The sequence below is a fragment of the Syzygium oleosum genome, unplaced genomic scaffold, assembly GCF_021117445.2.
Source record: "Syzygium oleosum isolate NSW1041296 unplaced genomic scaffold, Sole_v2.1 Sole_v2.01, whole genome shotgun sequence".
In the NCBI taxonomy this organism is placed as follows: Eukaryota; Viridiplantae; Streptophyta; class Magnoliopsida; order Myrtales; family Myrtaceae; genus Syzygium; species Syzygium oleosum.
The window spans coordinates 31,714,667-31,742,295 of NW_026607485.1; the positions used below are offsets into that span (position 1 = coordinate 31,714,667).

Here is a 27,629-nt window from a genome sequence, read left to right on the forward strand (position 1 = left end):
GATTGAAATCACCGGGTGGCAAATTAGCAGAAACCCATAAGCCCAAGGGGGCCAAGTGTTTCGAGAATAACTATATTTTATCCAGTGGTCAAATTGCCGACTGCCGATGTGATGTGACCATCCAATTAAATTGGTCATGTGAAATGCCGGTCATCTTACTTGACGCTTAAATTTTGAAATTGATTTGCTCGCCGCACCACACGTCCCTACCGCGTGGTATAACATCATGACCTTGTCCCTTGTACCGACACACCTCTTTTTGTGGTGATTCTAAACTAGATTAGCACTCTTCGATGATCATCCTCTTACACTATCTTATATTCCAATTAAACTATCGTTGATCTAATACTGGCCCTTCATTACTCTCTGACTGGAATGAATCCGGCGGAGCCAATCTGCAAAATCAATGGACCAAAGATTTGAAAACGACACATCATGTATCCACTGTTAAGTTCTTCTCATTCATAATACAAAATGGTTGAACATAACTACAAGATAGACCTTAAATACATGGCTAACAACTAAATCAATTATCGTAAATCAGAACTTTATCGAAGTATTTTTCTTTGGTAGAAAAACAAACAGAGTCTATTGTACTTATCTCATGGAAAGGGACCTAGGTTTGGTCTACGGCTTTTACAGACCACCTTCTCAAGGACGATGAAGAAGCAGGTTGACCAAGCTCGTTCAACAGCGGCACAAGATGGGAAAAGTTCACTTGCCGGCCTAGACATCCACGGAACGTCGCGGCATAGGCCAAGCTGAAGAAGCTTTTATCGCATTAAAGTTCTCGTGACGTCTACATTCTCCCATATCATTTAGCAATTATGCTCTCCCATATGTTAGATCACCATCTGAATGAAAATGGGGCTCACAATGCACACCTTGCTATCTTGCAAAAGTAGCAAGTGTTTTTCGCTTCTTACATGGAATAAATGAATCTACACATCGTGTTTCAATAGCTTCACAGATCGCTTAACTCCCTACATTATTAGAGTAGCATCACCATGTAAGGTTCAATGCTTGTTAAGCTGTTAGATCAAGAAGAAAGGATATTTTATTTCCCCATTTTGGGACAAAGTAGTATACAAGACTAATAAGGTACCTGCCTTTGAAGACAGAGGATAACCTTAGACTAATATGCGCTTTATGTTGTTGCTAATAGAGAATGAAAAGATTCACATTTGAGGCAAGCCAAGAAAAAATATTAAGTAACCTCATAAATTGCTCCGGGGAGAAGCTCGAATTATAGACTTCTTTCAGCATCAGTTTTCTGCTCACAATTTTACTCTCTCGCCCCACTCCCTTGTGGATGAAATGATGAAGCCGCAAGATTTTTGTAATTCTTGAGGACTGGACAAGCCACATCTGACACAATGCAATTCCACAAAAACAATGAGAAAAAATTCAGGATTTAAATTGTGGGATAACTGGAAAATCTACTGCTAAAACTTCGCAGATGCTCGTGGTATCTATACATATCCATCACTTGGGAGCTTTGGAGACAATAATTCGTCTAAATGATGTTATGTTGACATAACATCTAATGACAACCAACAAAAGATCTATAAGACAAGCTTTTTTGCCAAAATAACCAAAGATAATTGTCAGTCAAAGTTGTTTAATCTTAGAAATCAGCACCAATTTGAATGGAAGAGCTAGCCTATGTAATATCTGTGTCATCTCCAACTGCAAAATGGATTGCATTCGGATATCTGTAGATGGAGCGTAAGTGCATTTTGAATCTTACATGTCTTTCATCAATTACAAGAAGTGTGTGCGTAACTGCTTAGTGCATTTCTTGTCAAAGAAATAAAAGGAAATAGAATAACATCTTCACAGGAACCCTAAACTGCAGTTACAGCAAAACCAATACTTTGGAAGGGAATTTAAAAATTAAACCATCACTTGTCAAATTCATGTAAACATCTCTTTTATATTCATGAACAAGGTTTAGCCCTGGGACAGCGATAACTGAATTTCCTTATCCCCTTCCCCCTTTGGTTGCTGACCAAACTCACCTACGCCAATGCCAACAAATCTACCTGGGTAGGTGTTTTGTGCATGCGCATCATTTATGTGTACACAAAGAATCTCCAAATTACAATTGCCAGTGAATCAGAGGGGCAGACTATCCAAGAAAAGTAACACCATTGAAAATTTTGTACCTATAGATCCTTCTAAATTTGGCAACAGGTGGAAAACTAGAAAGTGCACTTATCCCAAAGATCAAAGAAGAGATGCATGCATCAAATACATGCTAATATAAATAGAAAGAAATTGTGTCTAATCTAATCAAATATTTGAAAGACTGCACACATACTGATATCTGAAATTCATTAGATGATGGTGCACATACTTTGGCAAAAGATCAGATACAAAGAGCCCCCATATCAGGTGGCCCTCCATCAGATCCAGTAGAAAGTGCAGATGTGTCAGACCCTCTCTTGCCTCGCTTCTTTTCCTTTCTACTTTTCCTGGATTCAAAAGCTTGATCACTGCAAAACAAAATTTAGACATAAAAAAGGAGAAATCTTCACTGCTGTCTTTGTTTTTGTAAGTATAAATTTAAATTACTCATGTATGAACTTTTTTTCCGAAGTGTACACATTATACGACAAAGCGTAGGAGTGAGAAAATATTCCAGACTAGAATTTAAGGAAGGTAATTAATACCATGTTGGATACATAAGCCATAAACTTTCAAGATAAGTATCAACTCCAATCACAGGGAAACAGGAAAAATACTTAAGCAAAAGACAAGCTTAAACTATAACTACATATAAAGCACAGAGTAAACAAGAAATACTTGGACATTGCAGAGACTTTCCCTGTCCCTGACCCGCAACAGGACTTGTATTTCTTTTTTGAACCACATGGACAAGCCTTGTTTCTTGGGATTTTCTGCATTTCAAAATTAACAAGCAAAATAAAAATGAAGAGACGCATCACCAACAGTTCTCATGTTTGAGCTTAAGCCAAAATGGTAAAAGACATAACATAATCATCATCTGCGGAAACCTTGTCTTCTCGCTGGGCACTGCCATCATCATGAGTCCGTTTAGCACTGTTGCTAGGTGGGTTCTCTTTATAGGTCTCTTCCACAGGTTCCTCTCTCTGTTCCTCAGAATTTCGATTGGCATCATCCCCTAAATACCAAAAAGAATTATGAAATAGTTTTGGGTATGGCGTGTTTGACTACCCCAAAAATCCATGGATGACAAGACAAAGTATGCTAATCCTACCAGTTCATCAAAATGACTCCAAACAAGCTTCTTGTGAAGATCAACACGGTATCTTTGAAACTGCGAAGTTAAATTATTAAAGAAAATCTAGAGAGATAAATACTGACCAGCCATTACCATGAGAAGCATCTGCATTGCAGGGAGTCCGGACAGTTTCCTCTGAAAAATCTTCAATGCCTTGTTCTGCTATCAAGTACTCTATGGCGGCATTAACATCCCCATACATTTGCAGCAATGTCTGTACAAGTATCACATGTCACACAGAAATCAGAAAAAGGTCCAAAACATTGCATTCTAATTCTAGATTCGACCAAAAAAAAAATTCTAGATCATCCAGCAAATGAGAGGTAAGCATTTAATGCAAACATGCAAGCAGAAGAAGAGAGGACATAACCTGCTCAACTTTCTCGATGTTCTCACAACCACTTCCTGCCATGACTAGCTTGATGGATCCTGCATCAGTAATATCCTTACCAGCTCCTGATTTAGACTTGTTTGACCCAGCCTTTGCTTGGCGAGATGACGACGAGAGATTACAATCAGCCTTTCAGCAAAAGAAATTATCAAATCATATACTTGAATTCACAAATTTGTCGAACTTCCTACTAACTTAGTAAACTAAAATTAAATTCCAGTAGCAACCTTGATTGTAATTGGCCTAGCTGGACCATCTCCGGTGTCTTCCTTGAACCTCACACTGTTGTAATGTTCCTCATCATGATAAGATCTAATCAAACAAAGTAAAATATAAAAGTTAGAAAAATGCACTTAAAAACGCCAATCGGTACAAAAGGACTAAAAGATTTTCCCTATCCACGGAACAATAAGGGCACAACGCACATTTTTTATGCTTACTTGCTTCGCATGATGACACTTATCGAGGATAGTAAATTGTGGAATATCATATATCCACTAGATTTCACGACCCTCGTGACAATCCAAAGTCACGATGGCTACCTCGAGACAATCGATCTTAATTTGGAATATCCTGGCATGCCATTCATTGAAGGGCATCTATATATGGGAATTTCAATAAAAAAAACTATTGAAGAAACAAAAAGCTAAAGTGACATTTTGGTCTCCTATCAGGTATGCTTAGCCAGTAATTTATCCCCCTGTGACCACACCAAAACATCTCTCAGACTGGCAAAAGAACTTCCATGGTTAAATCTAACAACACCGCAACTACATTCATATCTGCAACTTACGAGGTGTTGTCCTTGCATGCCAAAATAATTTCACAAATCAGCAGTCTCCCTGAACAAGCTGCAGGACCTACTTTCATGTAATGAGCCGGTTTGTTTGGACGACTTGTACTTATAGCTTCTTCTTTTTCAAATCTTGCGGCTCTCGCAATTTGACTGCTAAGAAACTCGAAACACCTAAAAACCTTTTAAAATAAACAAAATTGACCTGGAGAAACATGTAATCCTTTCATAATCTCTTAAAAATTAAAAACATTTTTTATTTTCAAATCTTTTGAGGGAAAGTAAAATGTAAGAAAAGGTTATTTATTTAAGTGTATACAAACAGAGCCAGATCTCATCCCAGTATTTGAGCACTTGCTTAGCTAAAAACAACATCAGGCTCTAGATTCAGAATACTCACAAATGGATCATACGAGCACCAGGCTGATCAAAATTGCGTATGTACCACCGAGGCGACATGTTCTGCATCAAGTAAGGAGTGAGCTAAATTGTTCCATCTGGAGTCAACAAACAAATACTTGCATGCACGGCATGTATCAAAACTAATTAGTGCTAAAGTCCAGATTCATCAAGGACAGATAGAACACTCGACGAGCCAGCAATGTTGTAACAAGTTCAATATATCAAGTCCTCTTTGAATTAGGATTATATGCACCCACTGGAACTCCTTGTGATAAAAGGTGCCATCAATCTCTGAAAAAAATCTTTTGCACATCATCACCAATGGTCCTTTCACATGTTTTGCCACAATAGACATCATGAGACATGCTGGATATCATTGCGCTTCAGACGAGTCAACTTTTCAGCCTAAAGAGTAACAAATTATAACCAGACACAAAAGAACAAGCTATAACCATTACAAAAACAACATCCTAAGCGGTCTTTTGATCTTAACAATGATGGCAAATAACTTCTCAGATAAAGGAGGGCCCTATTGGGGAAGAAAGCCGTTATATGAAGAAGCGAAGAATGAGTCCGGAAACTGTTAATTATGGGTTCTTCAATGGTCATCAAATTCTAGGATGCATGCTTAGATAGGGAAACTTCAAATCCAGTAGCAAGGTTAACTATTGACAAGTCTAATGATGTCCTTATTTAGTCTGGATGTCTCCTCTGAAGGAATGAAAAGACCGTAACCAAAAAAACTTAATGTAGATGATAATTGATGACATCATTGTCAGTCCTACCCGATGAATGCAAATGTTACTCCGTGTAACAAGAGAAGCTGCTTGCAATTCCATATGACCAGCCCAAGTGCCATCATTGTCCATGTTTTTGCAATACTCCTCAAATGGCACATCATCCTCGATAAATGGTTCAAACATTTCACGATTTTTCTGTCATTAACAATTCCCAATTTAGATGCATCTATCAGGTCCATTCTTCAAACAAGGATTTTATTTCCTTAAATACATCACTATAAGAAAAAATCAATGAAAATAAAGGATTCCGTTGAAACTTGAAATAAGCAAAACCATCAATTTGTGCCATTGCAAAACATTACAGTTTCATCATACATGCTAAAAAGTTGATTCATTTCACATTAGTGTCAATTCTCTCATTTTCAATTTTGTCAATATCTCCTCCAAAAAAATATGTCGGTTCGCATAAAATTGCCACCCTAAAGTAGCAATCACACGTTCCTGGAGGCCAGAACAATGCAGGTAACTATATAGTCCAGCTTCCTCCTATACTTGTCAGTTTAGGCCAAGATATACCATCCAAATCACAGTTAACACTCGACATGTTTTCCTCTCTAGTAAATTAAGAATGTCAAATTGCTCAGGTGATCCTTGTGTTAGTATAGCTCTATGCAACTGTGACTGTGAGCTGAATATTATCAGGAATAACCATTGGCAGCAGAAATGTAGGCTTCCATATATTATATCCATTTTAATTTGGTTTTATCTTCCAAAAGCATGCTATTTTAGTGTTCAAATAAGTGTGAAATCCATCAATACTCACAAAATAAGTTCAAGAACAAAATGCACCAAATAAAAGTTCAGATTCGGATCGCTGAGCAGTAATACAAATGAGGACAACATCAACATGTAAAAAAAAACCCTTAATAACATAATTCCTACAGCTTGAAAAAGAGAAATCAGTACTCCACATACCAATATGTACTGAACAACCATACTACGGTACTTTCCATGTTCATCTTCATTGCCTTCCAACTGATCTGCAAGGGCCCTGATTACCAAGGATGGAAAACTATGAAAATTCCAACCATAGCAAAGGCCTTTCTATAAACAAAAGTTCCATGCAAGGCGGTATGATTACCTGAAGGAGGGATCATTCAAATACATGGAATGAAAAACGGGAATGAGGAACATGGTTTGTTTGTCTAGGACGTTGTACAATAGTAATATAATTTTACAAAGTAACTAAATTGGATCTCGGAAGAGACAATCTACTATCCTCAAGACTAAGGTAGAATATCTACAATGCATGACAAATAGAGCTCTTCTTCAAGATATGTTTCCAGATGCAGTGTATCAGGCAGAACGATGCATCCTACGAAAATGCAATAGTTTTTCCAAGTACATTGATTATAGTATTCCAGAACCGGTGCACCATAAAATGCAATTTGTGTTGTGTTCTGATGACCAGAGTGGTAATGCGATGAGCATACCATTAACCTTCTACAACAGACAGAAAAACTGTTATCTTACAGACCAAACCAATCCCTGGGACATTCAAAAATCAAGAACACAAGTCGGTGATCTTTTCCAACAAGGAACACGGACCTGAAAAAGCAATTACCATCTGCGGTCACCTGGACAATCTTCAGGCCCAGAGCATCCAGCTGAGCTCGGAACTGCGTGGTATCAGCTTGCTTCCCCTGCTTTTTGACCTGCCCATCAACCGCACACTACATTCACGTCTACCCAGATTCTGAAAACAACCGCACCCACGAACACTCCAACCAAGAACTCAGCCCCAAAAAAACACGTCCGACAAAGCTCAATCCAGAGGCATCGGCGCAACAAACGGATCATCACGGCAATCGAAACTTCCGAATTTTTCTCAACCATGAGAAGCGAAGGACGTGGCTTACGTGAGGCTGTTTCTTGGCGTTGGACTTGTGGTGCTGCTTCTGCACCATCGCTGCGGAGGGAAGGCGATCGATGCCGCCGGTGGTGATCGAGCGAGGCGGAGATGTGACGCCGGGACACGGCGCACGATACCGGCGAGTCGCGGCGATTCGAACCAGTGCGAGGATCGCCCAGCGAAGAAGATGGAGACGAATGCCGAATGGGCCGTGGGCTTTCTCGTTAGGAGCCCAATTTGTTCTTCCCGGAAAAGCTAGAGATGGGCCGAGGAGCGAGGCCCAATATTACGTATTATTTCTTACTCATTTTTTTCTTTCTTTTTTTTTATGGTCAATTGCAATGTGGCCCTCGCTCTGTCCATTTTTGCAACCAAGCCCCCTCTCGTTCTTAGCCTACCGCGTCTTGAAATCGTCTCGAATGTGCAATCGGGTGCTTCTATTTATTCCTCTTGGAGGTTTGGACTGGTCATCGAGTGACACGAGCAAAGATTTTCCGTTCACTAAAAGTAGCGTAAGCTTGAATTTCGTCAAAAGACTCTCTTGTTGTTTAGACATTGGAAGGCCGGTGCGGGAAATAATGCACAAAATATTCTAATATTTTCCTACTACTTCATTGTGTTTCACTAGATTTTATTAAAGAACTACACAAATTCATATGGGTTTTATTAAGAATGCCATACCCTTGAAGCACTTGTTAAAAACTTATAAAGAAGATTGTGTTTTCTAATATATTGACTTTTTAGCAATATACCTACTCATTGTTTTGGTAAACGAACATTTTTTTTTCAAAAGATATTACTAAGAAGCACCCTAAGAAGACTTGTTAAGCAACCAATTAAGAAAACTCTGCAGTTTCCAACGCATCGATTATTCTTGTGCTATGCATAGTCGATACTTTGAAAATTGTATTATTTCGAACTAAATATGCTCAAAGGACCCCTTTCTCACAATGAAAACATACACAACCCGTCAGCCGCTCATTAACATGACCCATTTTTATAAGTTCTAGGCGTCGACTTACATAGTAAGAGAGCAAGAGAGTTTCCTCATCTCCCCCAAGGTATTGGATTCAGATCTTATTCAAGGCTATCTATGAGTAAGAACTCGGATGCATCAGGTTAATGCGGGGGAGTGGACTCTTCAGATCTTTCGAGCAAGCGCACCAATCGAGAGGTCTGCGTAGACTGACCCGAACACTTCCCAACTCCACAAGCAAAAACAAAAACAAAAACGAAACAAAAAGGCATCATTCTTAAGCAATCATTAGGATCCCGTTGGCTTGTTAGCTTCGAACCCGCCTACATGCAATAAGAAATCCGAACTAGGAAAACGACCCGCGCTACATCACCAAATTGTGGTCCAAGCAAATGAGTTGCGTGGGACAAATGACCCCCGCACGGCCATTGCAATCACGCCCCGCAAAAGTCAAAACGCACTCGATTAGCAATTACTCCTCCCAACTGCTTTGCTCACGTTAACAAAGTCTGCAGCTTTCTCGACCCGTCTTAAACGAGACAAGACTTTGTGATTCCTTTGGTTCGGGAGCCACCAACTCCATTCTAATAATGTTTCGAATTCCGTACATCTAGATTCATTTATCGAAAAGATTGGTATGATATCGTCAAAAACCTCAAATTAGCATCCTTAATATATTCGCTTCGGAACTAATTTTCATCTCATAAAAAAAAAATTCACCTGATATTTCAAAACATATTTATCCCAGATTAATTTGTCGTCTTACGAAATATTCTCAAATTGGTGACTTGAACCAAATTTTCCCTCCATCAACGTTTCATTTAATATTCCGTCGAAATGAATATGCGTTAAAACGCATGATAGATGACCCGCAAGACATATTAGATGTGGAGAATGACAGATTCAACATAGAATATTCATGTATATTGAAACATACGCATATTAACGAAACGACGGATGGCGGATTTGGAATAGGGGGTGAGACGACAATTAGTTTGGAGTGAATACGTCGCGGAGGTTATCAGTGTGAGTTCTTTTGTGATATGAGAATTAGATCAGGATAAATTTATACCGGTTTGAAATTTTTAATGGTATTAACCATCTATCAAAAGACCTTATCAATAAGCAACATGGTTACGCATCTAAATCGACGAGAAGTAAAAATTAACCCTTTTTCAAGCCATACTCCCGATTAATCGGTCACGTCTCATTCCATTAATGAATTAAACGTCCACGAGTGGTTATGGCGTGGCTGTCACTGGGCCCAAAAAAAGCAGCGCTGAATTAAGCGAACAAGGACCCCTAAGCAATCATATGATTTGAGGGGGGGCGCGGTGGTTGAGTGGGGGGGGGATATTGCTTCACGAGTGCGCCACTTCAGTAGGCCAATGCCATCAATGCCATCAACGCCTTAGCATTCTTCGTCCCATCACGTAGCGAATTAGCACAATAAATTGGACCGACCTATCTATTTAAATCGACATATCGTAGACAACCCATTAAACACAACAGAGAAAAAGGGGATGATGGGTCTAGTTTATGGGAGATCTTTAGTTGAATGGTGGTCCTCTCTTCGGTGGTTGACAGCCATCCCAGGCTTATAAAACAAATGGAACATGCACGAGACAATGAGCAGCAATATTTTGCCACAAAATGTCCAAAATTGGAAGAAAAAAAGAATCCGGCACCCGTACTTTGATCATGCCGCCTTTTTTTAAAAATTTTATTGGATGAATCGATAATAGTTTATACTCGAATTTGTCTCTTCGAGTATTTTGGGTCCTTTTGATCTGCGGGTACGAATTGTGGAGGCGCTATCGGACGACGGCACGTGATGTATTAATACGGGTTGCCCTATTGTTTCCTCGCATCGCTATGTTGTAAAGAAAGGACATTGACAGTCCATCTGCCGAATTATCGATTCTCTTAGGGACAAGTTGGTCAAGAGTTAGAAGCAACCGCAATGTCTGAGCGTGGACCGTACTGCAAATAATTTTCTTTGGGGTTGCTTTTTTAATTATAACGAAAGTTGGTGTCACGATTGGAAACTTTTGAGCTGGACTCATTGATAGAATGAGCGAATGGAATACAAGAAGAATCATAAGTCACGAGCATTACCTCGTTTAGTTATAATATCACAAAAAAAAAAAACAGAGGTGGAATTGGAGCCGTTGTTGTTGTTGTTGTTATTATTATTATTATAAATCGGGCCATGCTCAAGAGTGTCTATTGACGCTATTTGATCATACCCTTTTTTAAGTGCTTTTATTAACGAGTGCCTTGCAATCAATTGAGGAAAATTTGCGGCTTTGAATGCGTTGGTAGTTCTCATGTTATGCACGATTAATACTTTGAAAATTGCGTTGTTCCATATCTAAGTAATCTCAATGAATGAGCACTCGTTAACATGATCTTTAAGTGCCCAATGTGTTAATATATTCAGTTACGTGATAAATCGTCTATATAATTTACTTGTTCAAATATTCACTTATATGTTAGCAAGTTATTTGATATACTAATTTTTTAGATGAATTTTAATATATGAGGAACAAAAGGGGTCTTCTCGGTTGAGAGCATTCACAACCCTAGCAATTGAAATTGGGATTCGTAGGATATGTATCTTATCTTATCTTAAATAATAGACTCCAATTAGATAGGTCAATCTAGTCCTCCTGTTGATTACCCTTAAATTGCAATGGATCCGATACTAACTATAGTTCATAGTGCTCCCTTTAATCAATGTGACATATCACTCATAAAAAAAAAAGAGTATTTAGTTAATGACAAATCTACACGTCATTATACAGATCCATATTTTTTCTTCACCCTCTGTCCATCTAAATGAATCTACGTGTATATACGGGTCATCAGAATTCTCTTTTCGTTATAGCGTAAATCAGTATTGTTCGGCGAAGATTTGATTGTTGCTAATTTGTTTCCCGCCGATTGAAGCTTGATTCTTCACAAAATGCCACCTAAATGCAATTACTACGAGCATCGTATAATCAAAAGCACGAGGCAATCATTGGTTCGCAAGCACATCATCGTATCTAGCTATTAGGAAATATTATATCGCGACAATTATCGGTTCTATTCAGTGTCTACCTGGAGTCTTGTGAGACGAATTAGCATAGTTCAATTAAATTAAACATTCTAATCTTCCAGCAGAAACGCTTTGACTAGTCTGCACCAGGTCAATTCGATTTACGATTCATCAATTTCTCAAGTTCTTTTATATCACGAGTGTGACCGAAACAACCTCGAGACCTTCTATTTTATTTTTTTAATACTGCTGAACGAATAGCCTGTAAAACAATTAAATAGGCAAATAAAGAGAGAGTTCGTGTAGCTTTTTAAGATAAATATAGATAAGATTTTCACATACATTTGTAAGAGGGCGGATCCTAAAGGTAACTAACTGCCTAACCTCCATGTTTATTCATCGGTCGATAATTATACGTCTTTTTTTTTTTTGCGCGGCTGCTAATTTCTTGTCAAAAATAGCAATTGAATTTTGTCGATAGGTAAGCCTAGACATTCTGAACAAAAAAAAAAGGGTTATATTCTGCTCTGAAACGTCGTCGCATCTGGAGGGTCACGCAAGGAGTCGCGGTCCCGTCGACAAGCACCCGCGCTCTTCCGGTCCGTTGGATCAAAGCAAAAGCGAACGACAGCGATTGACAGAGAGAGTCAACCAAACCCAGGACCGAACTTTTTAACAAGTTTCCATTTTTTATTTGTTTTGGTCGAAAGCAAGTTTCCATTGACCCGCTCCACTTGCATCCGCAACGACCCACACCCCGCGCGGGCGCGCGCGTTGAGCCCACGCGCCATCTGTCGGCCCTGCAGCCACATCATACGTTGCCAAACATTTCGTCAAAATAAGAAAAAAAATTTAACCGCTGGGAATTGCCCCGGTAGACACTCTTCTCACTTAAGAAGAAGGAACTGAGGAGTTCGATTCCTCATCTTTTCAGAGGGACTAAGGCTAGGGATGGAGATGAGGACGCGTAGTTTTCGGTGTGGGTTTCGACTCTTACGTTTTATACGAGACAGGGTAAAAGTCTGAAAGTGAGATGAGAGATAAAGTAGGAGTAAGACTGGCAAAAAAAAAATTCAACACGACCACCAAACGGGTCAACCCAATATGGATCTCAAAGCTAATCCATGCGGAGTTCCGGATCCTCTCCGAGTAAGTTCACATCGTGTCGTGCTCGGCTCGTTTTCTCTCAAAATTCATACGGGCTCTTAAATTGGGAAGGAGGGACGACGAATACCAATCGCCCCTTCGTTGCAGTCCGTAATCAAGAATCTCTTACGGCGGACACGTGCCCACGGACAATGCTCGTGCGAAATTAACACGCGGACCCACCCCCCACGTCGACTGGTCCGGTCCGAACTGGGACAGCAATTTACGCGTACGTACGAGGGTGTGGGGGATTCATTCGACTGGACCGTTGGAGCCTAAAAGCAAAGCTTTTAACCAGGCGGCGTGGTCGCGGTCGATGGATGGTCCCCGCGATGTCGCCGAATTGTCAAAAAGGCCGTACCTCGCGTCTTCCTGCGATCCAATCCCATCACTTTCATCTCTTCCTCTCCTTCTTCTTCTTCTCCTTCTCTCTCGTTGCCAAGTTCAGTCACCTCCACGTCACCTCCTCCTATCTCTGTCTGAGTTTCTGGTTTTCGCTTTGGTTGGAGTTTCTTACTCGACAGCTACCCGGCGACGTGGAGGTCCACTGTCTGCAACAACCACCACCGCGGTTGTCGGTGAGATCTCGCCATCCCTCGTCATGGCCGTTCATTACTAATTTGGATCGCCATCTCCTACTGGACGACGACCCCGCCCTTTCTTTTCCTTCTCCTCCTCCTCCCTCGCTCGCTTTCCCCCGAGCTCGATGCTTCCCGGACCTCGTGCTGTCGCCGCCGCCTGCTGATCGATCCGCGTAAGTTCCCCGAGCGCCTCCTCCCCCCACGCTGAATGCTCGCATTGACTTCGCTCGGCCCCGGTTTCGTGGGTTCGGCGAGTGGTTCTGTAGTGTTCGGAATGTTGCGAGTGGATTGTGCGGCTCGCATTGGCTGCTCGGAGGTCGCACTTCGCGACGCGGTTCAATGGGGACGATGATCAATGTCTGTGGTTTTTTTTTTTTGCATGCGAGCACCGTTATCGTACTGTTCGGGTGCTGTCTGTACTTGACCTTGTTAGTCACGGTGCTCAGACTATCTTCGAAGTTGGAATCCTGATGGAACTTGTCCTAGGCTCAAATCCGCGTCAATGTTTGATATATACAATTTGTCCAGACAGAGACTAGTGTTATGTTTTGGCTATTTGCCTAATTTAGAAACTTTTATTGCTGAAATGGGTTTATCCCGGTCCGATATACATATGTTTTGATATACACCAAGCTTTCCAGCAAAAGAAGATTCTCTAATTCGTGTTATATCTTCCTTATGAGCAAGGTAAGCTTATAGGCTGGAATTCTTTGCTGTTTAGTTAAGAAGTTCCGCGATTATGAAAACTCGAGATGCTCTGGCTAGGTACCCGACATGAATACTCTGATGGGGAACGAGGTTCTGCTATAATCAGTCGGCATTCTATTTCCATTTTAAGTAGTTTTTTTTGCCTTTGATGTAGTACAGAGTTTCATTCTGATGCTGTTATGACCAATTTTACATCACATGCTTGAGTGTGGGAAATAATGGTGTCCCAATGCGATACCGTAGAATTAATTCCTATGTGCAGAAAGACGCGGAAATGAACATTAATTGATGAAAAGGGTACTTTACATTATAAAATGCCCCGTAATGTTCAATCAAGGATGAAGTGATGCATAAGAATCTATAATGCACAGATGCAAAAAAAGCCTTTTTTATCCAATTGTTCTAAAATTTATCTGAAGTGATTTTAGTATTTAGCAATTCATCTATGCATTTCTTTGACTTTTTTGTAGGGAATGCATTGTTCACGACGCATGCTATTTCCTGAATTAGAATTGACTGATTGTAGCTTCTGACTTCACGCAAAAATTGTTCTCCTTTTTGCACTGGCCTTCATACATACCTTGTCTTGTTTGATGTGCTTTCAGAGAGAACATTTTTGTGGAGTGATGGACCATAAAGCATGGCTTTGGAAAAAGAAATCTGCAGAGAAGACCATTGCAAATGATAGAGTTGACCTCCCCCTACAGGGAAACAACGAGCAGCAGGTAATTGTGGTCCTATTGGAAATAGTTCGTGTGCAAACTACTATCCATTAAGTGTATTGCTGATAAAACTTTCTTCATGAAGTTTTCTCGATGGTGTCTAGCCAATTTGGTTGTTTTCTGTCAATTTCCTGATGCTGTTATATGCTCCCCCCTGTGGCTAGTCACTTAAGAGCAATAGGCCCTTTTTTCAAAGGGAAGCTTGCTTGGTGCAACCCCAAGGAGACAGGGATGGGGTATTCATGCCTAATGGGTACTTAAGAGGAGTGAAGGCAACTGTTGAGACCATCTTTCGTATCTTGCCCCTCATGATGCGAGAACCTTACAATAAAAAATAGTTGGCCAAACTACACAAAATCGAAGTCTTGGTACATTGTCATTTTTTTGGTTTATTTGCATACAAAATTCTGTTCGGTTATAAAAAAAAAAAAAAAAATTCTGTATCTCATGCATCTGAGTTGCCAGATTCTTATTTTTTTAATGAGATAAGAGGTGGCAATGCTTGACAATATCGCCATTAAGGTTATTTACAAGTTTAATGGCTTTCTAGTGTGCATCCTTTAATCAATTGAATGACCTGTGTCTCGTGTAAGACTATATAGCTTGGTAGTCTCACTAAACATAGACTTCCTTACCTGCTGCTTTACTCTAAACTTTTAAGTCCGGCTTCTAAATGAAAGGGGAAAGGGTCAGCGACTGGTTTATGGATGACAATGAAGTTTGTACAGGATAGACCAGAAAATCGTGTACTCCTTCTGGAGCCGCATCTTGCGGAAATTGCATGCATGATCTGTTAATATGTTGTGCAAGGTCTTCATTCAATGGAAATATGTTATAAACTTAGGAGAACATACAGCATCTCTTTCATATAGGTGTATACCATACTGGAAATCACTTTCCAGATAAACTCAACAATAAAATGGACAAGTATAATCACTCATAGCTGTATAGCATGCATCTAAAAGTGAATTTCACATGGAGATAGGCTTGTAACTTATTGTAGTGTGATCTCTGTGAATTGTTGAAGCACTCAGATATTCTTTTTATTCAGAAATCTTGAACTTGGTAGCTGCTCCCACTGCCCCTCCTCTCTCTCTCTCTCTCTCTCTCTCTCTCTCTCTCTCTCTCTCTCATATGTATATTATTGCCTGTGGTACGATTGCGGGTGCATATGCTAGACATGTGTAAAATATACATCCTTGATTGATGCACGAAAATTTATGTTCATCCGACAGGTACAGGCGGCTTCAACTGATAAATCAGAATTGGAGAAAGAATTGAAACATTTGACTGATAAGCTTTCTTATGTTCTTTCTGAATGTCATACCAAAGACGAGCTTGTAAAGAAACATGAAAAGATGGCCCAAGAAGCTATTGCCGGTAATGCCTTTCCCCTTCTCAACTATTTTATATGACAGAACATCTGCTTGGATATTTCTATTCCTTCTGTTCATTTTCAACCTGTCCACCTACAATCTACTCATTGTTAAATTCATCATCTAAATAGGATGGGAGCAAACGGAAACTGAAGTGGTTTCTCTAGAAAAGAGGCTAGAGGAATCATTGAAGGAGAGACTAGCTGGTGAAGAGAGAGTCGCACATCTTGATGCGGCTCTGAAAGAATGTATGCGGCAACTGCATTTTGTCAGAGAAGAGCAGGAAAAAAGAATTCACGATGCTGTTATGAAGACATCAAAGGAGTTTGAAAAGTCCCAAGTAGTTTTGGAAGGGAAATTAGAAGAAACAAATAAAAGGCTTGCCAAGATGGGCATTGAGAATACTCATCTCAGTAAATCTCTAGTATCCAAGGAAAAATTGGTTGAAGACTTAAATAAACAGCGAAAGCGGGCTGAGGCAGATATTGGTAGCCTAATGGCTAGACTCGAATCCAGTGAGAAAGATAATGCTTCTCTCAAATATGAGGTCCGTATTCTTGAGAAGGAGCTTGAGATTCGGAATGAGGAGAGAGAGTTCAACCGTAGGACAGCTGATGTGTCTCACAAGCAACACCTAGAGAGTGCAAAGAAAATCGCAAAGTTAGAATCAGAATGTCAGAGGTTACGTCTATTAGTTCGAAAAAGGTTACCAGGACCGGCAGCGGTAGCTAAAATGAAAAACGAGGTTGACATGCTTGGAAGGGATTCAGCCCGGATGAGGAAAACGAATACCGGGCAAATAGGTTCCATGTCTGACTTTGCAGTTGAGAACTGTCCTGAGACACCTAGTAAGAGAATCAGCATTCTCACGGAGCAGTTAATTGTCACGGAGGAAGAGAACAAAACTCTTAGAGAAGCTCTAAGTAAGAAAGAAAGTGAACTCCATATCTCTAGGGTCCTGAATGCTCAAAGAGGTTCCAAATTATCACAGATTGATTCACAGGTTGAAGGATCACTAAAAGGTCAGAAAGGCATGGAGTTGACAAGGACCATTCATTTGTCACACGAACCATCTCTGGCATCAGTATCTGATATTGGCAGTGATGATAAGGTAAGTTGTGCTGAATCATGGGCAACTGCTCTAATTTCAGAATTGGAGAATTTCCGTAGTGAGAAACAGAGGCGGTTGGTATCCTCTAGAGCAATTGGAGCTTCCGACATCAGCTTGATGGACGACTTTGTTGAAATGGAGAAGTTAGCAATTGTCTCCACAGATGATACATCAAAGAATTATGACATGCTTTCTCAGGAAGCTAGTGCACTTGCTCACCCCCTGGAGACAAATGGTAAATCTGGCTTCTGCCCGGTAGACCAGGAAGCCCATTCCAATGGTACAATCCTCGTTAGCGTTCCTGAATGGCTTCAACAGATATTGAAAGTGATTCTGGAGCAACATCAGTCCGCTGAAAGACACCTAGATGAAATACTTGAGGATGTTAGAATTGCTTTGGCACATGTACACCGTCAAAACCCCGGAAAGTTTGGAGATACAAAGGAAAGGGCAAGTAGCAATGAGATTAACTTATCTAAGCCTTCTAATAGTACTTCGAGGCTGGGGTTATCTCATAAAATTGGTCACCCTGATTTCTCGTCAATGGGAAAGAGCAATCAGAAGGTCAAGCCAGATTTGAGCAAATCAATGTCTAAAATAATTGAGCTTATGGAGAGTATTAGTCTTCCTTCTCAAAACTACGAAGATCCAGATATTTCTTTGAAGAAAGAGAGGAATATTTCTTCCAATAAGAGTTCAGAAACACCCACGGGCTACATGGTTCGTGTTTTTCAATGGAAAACTTCTGAACTTGGTGATGTCTTAAAGCACTTTCTCCGTACTTGTTATGATCTTTTGAATGAAAAAGCTGATCTCTGTAATTTTTTTAAAGAATTAGCTTCAGCTTTGGAATGGGTTCTGAACCATTGTTTTTCCCTTCAAGATGTTTCAAGCATGAGGGATGAGATTATGCAAAATATAGATTGGGATGAATCACGAAGTGAAGATGAAGTTGGAGCAGGAATTATGCATCAGCTATCTGATGCAGATAAATTGCATAATCCCATCAAACAACTTTGTATCCCTAGTAATTCTGTAAGTGGCAATGACAATATGGCTCAGCTGGGAGAATTCCAATCTGATCAGAAAGAAGAAAAAACAACATTGGAGGAAAACCTGGAAAAATTAGTATCAGCAAAGGAAAGTGTGGAAGGTCAGCTCCAGTCTGCTGTTGGTGAAAATGAATCTTTGATAAATCAACTTGAAGCATCCAAAGAAACTATTGAGAGCTTGCATATGGAATTGAACAGCTTAAAAGAATCGAAGGGTTTGGTTGAGGACCAGATTGTAAATCGCAAGTTGAGTTATGAAGATCTTGATAGACGGCTTGCCGTGGCCAAAGTTGAACTAAACGAGGCTCGTCAACAGTTCTCTTCACTAGAAGTGGAACTGGAGAATAAAAGCAGCTGCTGTGACGAACTGGAGGCCACATGTCTTGACTTGCAATTGCAGCTTCAAAGGTGATCGTGATTTCTTGCCTCGGTGATCATATCCTTGCTTGACTATATGTCTGTAATTAGTCGGAGTTCCTTAATCACTTGCATTTCTGAATCTCACGGATATGTCCATGTCATTTCCAGTACGAAGAAGGTTGAGAGTCCCAAAAACAACGTCGTTCAGGAAGGAAAGCAACTACCAACTGTAAGTCACCATCAATGTTTGCTTTCTCAAATCCTGACATTAGATACCGTCGCCAAATTCTTTGTTCTGTATGTGAAGCAGTCGCTTGAGAGAAATTTATCGATGGCTCAATAGTTTCTCTCCATCCTGTCTCATAAGAATTACACCATCATTACCTATTCATCCCAGGCATGTTTTCAGGGACACACATTCTTTCTTCTTTTTTCCTTCTAATCACGCGTTCTTTGAATGATTTCAGTTTACATTAGACGAAGTGACTTGGAATAAAAATGGCATCAAGAAGGTTCATAACGATTCTCTCTTTATTGCAAAAAGTTGTTGAGGATAGACTTTAGTTTTCAATGTCTTTTCTCATGGTCTGGAACTTTTTTCCTAAGTAAGAAAAGTGTGGAACGTTAAACAGACGGAGTTGAATTTGTGATCTGGATATCAACATGGATAGTGAAAGAGTCAAAGGCCCTTTATTCTGAAGCAGCATTAAATGATCTTAGATTCTTTAAAAAGCTGTTAGTTCAGAGTAATTGAGGCAAGACACATTTGCTTAGGGACAAGAAATGCAGATCCTTTGTCAATGATGCAAGAGTATTTGTTGCAGAACTGGGAGATCACAGCTGCTTCTGAAAGATTAGCAGAGTGCCAAGAAACCATTTTGAACTTGGGGAAGCAGTTGAAAGCTTTGGCTCCACCGAAAGACGCAGCTCTTTTTGATAAGATTGTCCTTACTCCAACAGATGCAAACTCCAGTATTGCTACCGATAGCACTAGGGCAATGATGCGAGAGTCACCCAAGAACAAGAGTATGGCCCGTCGCTCTTCTTTGTTGGACAAAATGCTTGCAGAGGATAATGCCAATGCTACGAACCTAAAATCCTCCGAAATGAAGGGAGAGAACAGCGATTGTTCTATCCTCCTGGGTGGGTTGATGGAGCCTTCAATGGCCATCACGCCAGTGAAAAAACGGGGAGGTGGGAGTCTGTGGAGAAAGCTTCTATGGAGAAAGAGGAGAGTTAACAGCAAGAAATCATCTCTTCCATTTGACCATTGAAAACCATGCAAGTCCAGCGGAAAGTTGCTTTCCTCTTTCTCATGACTAACAGAGGAGTAAATAAGACCGCTTTTGCAGAGAGCTGGGTTTGTTTGCACTGCTTGTGTACATAGTGCAAGCTCCTATAGTTAACATGTGGAAGTTCACACGGTTCTTGACAGAAGGGCTTGTCATTTGTTCAAGAGTAAGGTAGCTGCCGTGGGTTGTATATTCACTTCACCTCCCAGTTTTGTAGTGACTGATATGAATATGCTTGTCCAATAAATGTCTGTTGTGGCGTGTACTTCCTATATATCAGCATTTAACCCTTGAATTCCATGAAAATTGTCAGAATGTCACAAAACATACGAAACTTTCTAGGCGTGGCTTTGTTTTGTTGATGTGCACAAGCCGTGAGAACCAAATCTCTTTTCAAATGCAGTTTGGGAGAATAGTGTCTTCAGATGGCTGAATAAGAGGATAATAGGACATTGGACATAATACCTTTGAGCAATCTTTGTTCATGGAACCAGTAGAGCAGTCGAAGCGTTCAAAACATATCCAAATAAACGCACCAACTATTCTCGGGCAAATTGGATTTACATGAACCTTGATTCCAATGGAAAATGGATTGGCTGCTTTAGTTTCCTTACCATACTGAATTTTCATCACTGCCACAGACCACTGCTGGAGTCCAGCATAAACCGACTTGCTGTGGAGAGTATTGAAATGCAGATGAACTTGTTTGATGCGTGCAGTGCATTCTGGATCAATCATTTTCAGTTTTAACCGAAATGTCCTCTGAGATAATACAATAATTTTAAAACTTCAACCAGACAAACACCAGCAAACGTACATTCTTGGGATAATGATATGAGAGGTCTCTGAACTTTTTTTATTTGTGCCACATAGGCGCCATGTCGCTGCCACATAAGTGCGCGTGTGGCACTTAACGGCGACGTCACCATTTCCGTCGGTTTTTTAACAGAAGGACCAACATGAACAAATAAATATATAGTTTGAGGACTTGATTGCACACAAAAAAGGTACTGAAATTACATTGCACAAATCGAAAAAGTTCAGAGACCTCCCATGTCATTAATCCTTAATTCTATGATGTCAAGCAGAGCGTTCATGGTGAACTGGATAGCCTATGTATTATTGGGTCACCATCGTCACTCAACTATAATCTCTAAACAAAGTTTGCTACACGATCACTATGATAAAAAGATGAGCTATTACAACAGATCTTTCTACTCCTAGAAAGTTTTGTCATGGTTCTGAGCAAAGTCCCTCTAAATTCATACCTTAATAGTATACAGAAAGAATCCGCTCTAGGAGGAAATGGAGTTAATGTGGCAGCGGCAAAAGACCAAAGTTCAAGAACCGAAGACTTTTCTCTTCTGTATTGAGGATAGTTGGCAATGACAGAACACGCTAATCAAACTATGTTTCAGATGAGCAATAACCACCTTGGCTTTATGCTCACTCTTGATATCGTACGAATTGTGCAATATCGTGAAGTCCAGCCTCTTCATAACATTTCCCTATCCTATCAACAGAATCATCCCAAGTCCCGTTCACTGAAGCTAAGTCCATTAGAAAAGCAGCTTCATCCAATGCAATCTGCGAGTGCAAAGCAGAAGTCTGTTGGCGTAACATTGATAGGGAAGAACATTTCCCTAATTTTATCTATAAGCCAGGATTGCAATTCAACCTTCCATATAAACATGCATATACCGATTGATAAAATGGAGATTGACAGATAATCTCGTAAATAGTACCTGGGCGGGTGGCTTTCCCTTCATCAGGTCCTCTTCCCTACCCCTTTCTGTGATTTTCTCTTTAATGCGTTCAATTTGCTCATCCTCCCATTCTGCTATCTCAGCAACAGCCTGCGAAGAAGTCGAGAAGAACCTAACTACCGGTGGAAGGCAGGAAAGCATGCGGAATAGTGATGAAAGAAGAGTATACCTCATATTTACAACCCAGAGTCCACCATGGCAGTTTTAGAGCCCCTCTTGCAGCGTCTTTGGCTTCGAGGAAACGGCCAACCCTTAGAAATGGACATAAGGCTTTTCTGAGCAAGCGGTCACCTCTCAAATTATTTATGTAAGTTTAATGAAGAGAAGTGGTAAAAAGAGATTATTCACAAACTTCAGTAAAAGTACTGCGTTGAAAACAAAAGGCCGAGCAAATCCTGGAAAGTTCTCCTTCTTCGTGCAGAACTCTGCTGTGACTAGTGCTGAAACCTTTGATGAATAATTACAGATGAGAAAGCCCTTGGATTGAGCTGAAAGAATCATACAGATAACTGCAATAGATGATGCTCACATGGTCTCCTTTCTCAAAGTGGTTCAGTGCTTTGCGTTCCAAGATATCTGGAAATAAACCAACCTGAAATTGATCCATTCATCATACCTTTTCACAGAGCTCACTTAGAGCAATCAAGTTAATTAGTACCTTTTTGAGGAGATAGATATCAAAACTTGAGATTTTAGACTTAGTGAAATCTCCCTCTTTATAAAGTCTTCCTCTAGCACCAGCTGAAGCATGAAGTAGCTTGTTGCTTGCATCCAGAGAACCAAGGGTGTCTTCTTCAAGGAGAACTCTATGAAGAAAATGATCTACCTGAACTTCGAAGCGAAAGAGAACAACCATGATTTCTGGAATATGCTATCCAAACCTGTATGTCTATAGCTATAGACAGTATATGCACATGGGTGTTTTACTCCGGTGTATTTGTGGATATGCCTATAAATACATGAGAGAGAGAGAGAGAGAGAGAGAGAGAGAGAGAGAGGGTATAAAAGTAAGCCCTGAGCAAAAGCTCAAACAGGAACAAGGGCAGTCGCACTTAAATCGTGAAAACTAATATGCCAATTATCTGGCAGATGCATGCATGAACTATGCCATCGATCTGGAAGAGAGATATAGACATACTTGGGTTTGCAAAGGACAGTTTGCACATGCAAGTGAGATGCTTGTAACAACATATCCAGCTATGCCTATGTCCATATGCTCAACTTACAGATTTAGCTAATAGGTACACTCCATGCTTGTCAACCTCAACCACTGGCATCTCCATACTGTACACAATACACTATGGTAATGCAATCACAATAATCCACAAAAAGAAGACATCGCCAATGTTCATTTTCTTACCCAGATGGAGCTGCAGGCCAACGTAGCAGTGCAGTAATAGCCCCTATTGCAAGCAAGTCATAAGTGAAACTGTATTTGCCACTCAAAATGCATAATTCTTTGAGATGGATCATATGTACCTGAGCAACTTTTTGCTAAAGGAATGGCAAGGGGAACCATCCCTTTCCTGGATCCAGGAGAAATTATTGTTTCACCTATTGTAAACAAAATTTGCCGCGAAATTCATTAGGACTAGATTAGCCACTTCCCACAGACTGTAAATACATACCAAGTCATGTTGTTAGCAAAATGTATTATTTAAAGATATGTTTTAAGCAAAAGACATGTCATTCATAGTTGTATAATGTACGTTGGTCAGGTATAAAGGAAAATACAATTAGCTTTCATGGCTGCTTTAACTGTCAGAAGTCACGTAAACAATAAATCATTATGTGGTATTTGAGATTAAGTACGATCCCTTAGAAGCCTACAAGAATTTAACTGCGAGAAACTCTATAATAAATATCCAAATTATAGTTGGACGTTAACAGGAACCTCAGGAAGTAACAATGACATGTTTGTTGTCATGAGTTTTTAGCCAGCTGGATTACTACGCAAAGAGGGTTGCTGGCTAGGTAGGCACTCTAAAATTCACCGATGCATCTTCTGCTAGTAAGGTGCTCCTCATATAATACGTTATCCTCTGTACCTAAAAGCAATGAAGTAAAGCCCTATGGCCTATAATACACAGTCTACAACACAAGTGCCCTATTTAAATAAGTCAAGCCCTTTTTTCCTGGATCTATAAGTATGTATTGATTGTCATAGTCTGATCTCACCATTCTGGCATGCACATTGTTGTTAGTCATGCAAAAAAATTATCAGTCTCCAAATGAATATCCCTCTTTTTCCCGGTATGCCACAAAGTCTGCATTTCAGAGACAAACTAGAAAACTACAGCCCAAGCTAGCTTTACTGCTGCATAACTTTCTCTTACACACAAGACCGAATGCTGTTGGCGACTCTGGTTCCGTATAATCTTAATAGACTAATAGCCTATGTCAGGTAGTTACGAGTGAGATAGATGTGTGACTAAGCTAAGCCAAGGCCTGGGGATGGAGCTACCTTAACTGCTGCATAACTTCTTCTAAATAAATCACCTTAGAAGGGAAAAGAAGAAACCAGATAAGCAGAAATTGCAAGTTCTTTCAGCTTGAGGTTTTCCTTTCTTCCTATAGTGCATACAGGATACTTCAAAAAAGCGGCCATGTTCCAAATACAAATGGTCATATCCCCAAATCATGATTATCGACTCTTAACAAGTGCCTTGGGAACACTAGCATTTTCCTTACTTTAATTAAAAGATTTACCCTGTATACTTAAGTTGATTAATTTATTTTTTATTCATCAATGTGTGTATACAACACTTAAATCGCAAATTCATCAGAAAAATACACACAGTCAAAATGTAAAAGCTGAAAAGTTCTTAGCATAAAATCAATTCATGATACTACTACAATAATGAAATTGGATTGTGTAAAATAAAATAGCTATAACCGTTAAATTACCAAAAAAGTTTAATGCCTACAAATTCACATAACAAACACCCATGCAGCACATGATACTAAAGATGCGATTTGGATATTTCGGAAATTTGCAAAAGGTCTTCTGGTATTAACCATATGAGCTGAGAGTAGGAAAGAACGCAAGTTTACATATGAAAATGACTGCATCAAAACCATCTCAATGAAGTTACATATGATTCTTAAACGAGACACAAATTGACATTCAAACTTGAATATTCAGCTCAGTTCGGTCCAAAGCTGAACTGAACCAGTTCGATTGGCAATAGCCGCCGTAGATACTGGTTCGACTTATTTCCACAACAAAAAAATCCAAAGCAAGCCATACTGCTTAAACTTAGCTCTGATGCCAAAAACACACATTTAGTCGAACGATGACAGGGTGATCGCGAGTAGTCGAAAGCCCCAATCTTTATCCGATCCCCATTAACTGATTCGACTCATATTGAAAACGACAACTGCAATCTCGGGAAGAGAGACCTTTCACTCTAGAGAGAGATACATAATGACCCCACTTGCCACTGCACTTGATCCAATCCATTTCGTCGTACACTACAGTACAAATAAACAAAGAAGAGAGAAAGGAAGAACCCTCAAATGCATGTGAACGGCATTACGGACTCACTGACCTCTCTCCACAAGCACTCGCAGTAGCTCAGGCAATAGCTTGGGAGGCTGAATCGCAGCCACGTCTCTGATGAAGCCCATATGATCTGAGCAACCACAGCAACATCCAAACTTACTCAAGCAACAAATCGCATCACAACCCACTGAACTGGAACTATCGAGAACGAACGAAACGGACCACTCTACAAAACCACACTAGCGCCAGCATACGAATCACGAACCAGTATTGGCGGCTGGGGTACGCGCCGCATCGTCTGGAGCTGAAGAAGAAACGGAGGAGCAGCGGCAAAGCCTCGATGCTCCGCCGTGGAGGGGGAGCGGAGGGCGGCGGGAGGCGGCGGCGGCGGCGGCGCGTGAAGCTCTGCGGAGCATTTTCTCCGGCTACTTTCTTTGCTGCTGGTGGGGCTTCTTTTGGAGCTTTTCACCTAGGTTTGGTCGTATTTTACAAGTTTCAAATTAGACCCTTCCAAAGATTTGAGTTTTCAATTAAACCCTTCAATTAGGAATTTTAGTTGTGAAAGAATTTGCAAAGTACTGGAATTGATCCATGTCTAATGCTAATGTGAGTTAAATGCATATTCCTAAACATTACAATCCGATCAACATACTATTTACATGTCGACATATCTGTCTCGTTTACATAAAATCATCTGATCAATCACATTTTCTTCTAAATTTCCTAACATGAGGCGGCCTCCATTTGACATAATGTGTGTTGTATACACACATTGATGTATATTTTCTAATGTGAGTTAAATCCAAGTTCCTAAACATTACAATCCGATCATCAAACTATTTTACACGTCGACACATAAAATCATCTGATCAATATATATTCAGAAATTTGATCAATTATATTTTCTTATGAATTTCCTAACATGAGGCGGCCTCCATTCAACGTAATGAAGTTCTTGGGGCACTCTTTAAATGATTGTCACCTGCTTGTACATATGCACATGTCCATTCGTGAGCTCTCTTATATATGCTGCAATTCACTACTTACATTTCTAGGGTTGTTGGTGCGAAACATGCCCATTGTGGAGGTGATTCAAACTTCAAATTACGCAAAAAAATCAAGTCGCAAAACTTGGGTGCAAATTGCCAGACAAATATGCCTGTTGTAAGTAGGAGTGTGAAAAACGGACCGCCCAAATTGGGAACCGCCCGGACCGGATCGACCAGTTTGGTTCGGTTCCGAAAAGTGTTGGTCCAATTCTCAATTCCTAAAAATGGAACCAGTGTCCGGGCGGTCCGGTTCTTGATTCCAAAGGAAACTGGACTAGACCAACTATAAGTACTTTTTTTATTGCTTCAAAAAAATTAGGAAAATGTGAACAAAACCCTAAGGGCCTGTTTGGCTAATTGCTAAATAGTGAAAATTTCTGTTCTTTTGTTCCCGGAATCAGTTTAAGAACAGAAATCCGTTTTGTTAAAATTTTTGTGCCCGAGCACAATTTGCAAAAAATTGTTCCCAAAATCAGTTTTGGAATAGAATCAATAAGCAAAAAAAAAAGTAGATTCTTGATTATGGGAACAAGAATCAGAATTGGAAAAGAAATTTTTTTTTTCTTCTTCTTCTTTCCCGTTCTTTCTATTCTTCTTCTTCTTCATTCTCCGCCCACCGACGATCGCCAATCGGTGACACAGGCAAGGGCTGGCACGGCCCTCGCCGGCCTTTTCCAGCCTAGGTTGCAAGCCTCGAGGGCGGCCCTTGCTGGCTCGGGCGAGGGCTGGAAAAGGCCGGCGAGGGTCCAGCCCTCACCCTCGCCCTCGCCAGTGACGGGGACCCTTGCCTGTGGCCGGTCCCAGGCCATGGCCGAGAAGGAAGAGAAGAAAAAAAGAAAAGAAAAAAAAGAAAAAAGAAAAAAGAAAAAAGAAAAAAGAAAAATTAAAATATTTTAAAAATTATTAATAAAAAAAAAATTTGTGTCGTTACCAAACGCATTTATGTTCTTTTTCTATTTCAGGAATGGAAATTTTGAATCGTTACCAAACGCTTTCAAATGCTCAAAATCAGTTCCTGAGTATTGAATAAAAAAGAATCATTTATGAGCAGAATCAGTTTTGGGGCACATAATTAGTTCCGAGGTACAGAATCGTTACCATGCGCACCCTAAATAAAGTACGTTCTTTTATTCGTCTTTTCAATATGAGAATAATTGTATATATATCACTTAATTCAACACAAAAAGAATACATCAAGTAGCGAGGAAAAAAAAAGCGACATGTTCTATTGGACTAGACCAACTAGTCCGGTCCCCGATTCCCAATTTTGGGAACCGATCCTCTCGGTATGGTTCCTGGTTCACATTGGAACCGGACCGGATCACCCCTAATTGTAAGAGAAACTAATTAGTCGCATGACACATTAGGGGAGGACACTGCGATCGATTCGAAGACCTCACGGGAGAAATTGCAAAACTTCAAAGAGCCAAAATCGC

At 40.2% G+C, this 27,629-nt stretch overlaps 3 protein-coding genes across 8 annotated transcripts; 1 reads left to right on the forward strand and 2 right to left on the reverse strand.

Moving 5' to 3' along the window:
* Nucleotides 1-1,034: 1,034 nt before the first annotated feature.
* Nucleotides 1,035-7,695, reverse strand: LOC115692556 (OVARIAN TUMOR DOMAIN-containing deubiquitinating enzyme 7). 4 transcript variants are annotated; one of them, XM_056309882.1, is made up of 12 exons: nt 7,514-7,695; nt 7,203-7,309; nt 6,570-6,645; nt 5,640-5,789; nt 4,853-4,914; nt 3,887-3,971; nt 3,639-3,749; nt 3,362-3,482; nt 3,021-3,148; nt 2,809-2,903; nt 2,360-2,498; nt 1,035-1,368 (listed from the first exon to the last, which is right to left on the reverse strand). In XM_056309882.1, exons 1-11 carry the CDS (start codon nt 7,559-7,561, stop codon nt 2,372-2,374), a joined length of 1,110 nt encoding a protein of 369 aa, XP_056165857.1. In that variant the 5' UTR covers nt 7,562-7,695; the 3' UTR covers nt 1,035-1,368; nt 2,360-2,371. The 4 variants fall into 4 exon arrangements, with proteins under 4 accessions (XP_056165857.1, XP_030475309.2, XP_056165861.1 ...); XM_030619449.2 differs by having other exon boundaries at nt 3,639-3,788; nt 7,514-7,693; XM_056309886.1 differs by having other exon boundaries at nt 3,639-3,788; nt 7,232-7,309; nt 7,514-7,576.
* Nucleotides 7,696-13,080: 5,385 nt separating this feature from the next.
* Nucleotides 13,081-20,138, forward strand: LOC115692537 (filament-like plant protein 7). Of its 3 annotated transcripts, XM_056315343.1 has the most exons (7): nt 13,081-13,425; nt 13,886-13,939; nt 14,566-14,685; nt 15,918-16,062; nt 16,190-18,629; nt 18,750-18,810; nt 19,406-20,138. In XM_056315343.1, exons 2-7 carry the CDS (start codon nt 13,931-13,933, stop codon nt 19,853-19,855), a joined length of 3,225 nt encoding a protein of 1,074 aa, XP_056171318.1. In that variant the 5' UTR covers nt 13,081-13,425; nt 13,886-13,930; the 3' UTR covers nt 19,856-20,138. The 3 variants fall into 3 exon arrangements, with proteins under 3 accessions (XP_056171318.1, XP_030475280.2, XP_056171326.1); XM_030619420.2 differs by lacking the exon at nt 13,886-13,939; XM_056315351.1 differs by lacking the exons at nt 13,081-13,425; nt 13,886-13,939 and adding an exon at nt 14,035-14,089.
* An 827-nt stretch (nt 20,139-20,965) lies between these two features.
* Nucleotides 20,966-25,602, reverse strand: LOC115692567 (protein IN CHLOROPLAST ATPASE BIOGENESIS, chloroplastic-like). Its single transcript, XM_030619466.2, has 11 exons — nt 25,410-25,602; nt 25,191-25,274; nt 23,119-23,193; nt 23,000-23,042; nt 22,866-22,923; nt 22,298-22,465; nt 22,169-22,231; nt 21,992-22,086; nt 21,809-21,890; nt 21,619-21,729; nt 20,966-21,460 (listed from the first exon to the last, which is right to left on the reverse strand). The coding sequence occupies exons 1-11, from the start codon at nt 25,558-25,560 to the stop codon at nt 21,320-21,322; spliced, it is 1,071 nt and encodes a 356-aa protein (XP_030475326.2). The 5' UTR covers nt 25,561-25,602; the 3' UTR covers nt 20,966-21,319.
* Between the last annotated feature and the right edge of the window lie 2,027 nt (nt 25,603-27,629).

Coding starts and splice junctions, on each gene's coding strand:
- LOC115692556 (XM_030619449.2), bottom strand. CDS start 7,561: ATGGTGCAGAAGCAGCACCACAAGTCCAACGCCAAGAAACAGCCTCAC. Junction 6,646..7,202: donor GATGGTAATTGCTTTTTCAG/GTCCGTGTTCCT, acceptor CTTGGTAATCAG/GGCCCTTGCAGATCAGTTGG. Junction 2,499..2,808: donor AAAGTCTCTGCAATGTCCAA/GTATTTCTTGTT, acceptor TTTGTTTTGCAG/TGATCAAGCTTTTGAATCCA.
- LOC115692537 (XM_056315343.1), top strand. Junction 14,686..15,917: donor AGGGAAACAACGAGCAGCAG/GTAATTGTGGTC, acceptor TTCATCCGACAG/GTACAGGCGGCTTCAACTGA. Junction 18,630..18,749: donor TTGCAATTGCAGCTTCAAAG/GTGATCGTGATT, acceptor TGTCATTTCCAG/TACGAAGAAGGTTGAGAGTC.
- LOC115692567 (XM_030619466.2), bottom strand. CDS start 25,560: ATGCTCCGCAGAGCTTCACGCGCCGCCGCCGCCGCCGCCTCCCGCCGC. Junction 22,924..22,999: donor TGGCCTGCAGCTCCATCTGG/GTAAGAAAATGA, acceptor TATTGTGTACAG/TATGGAGATGCCAGTGGTTG. Junction 22,232..22,297: donor ATATCTATCTCCTCAAAAAG/GTACTAATTAAC, acceptor GATCAATTTCAG/GTTGGTTTATTTCCAGATAT.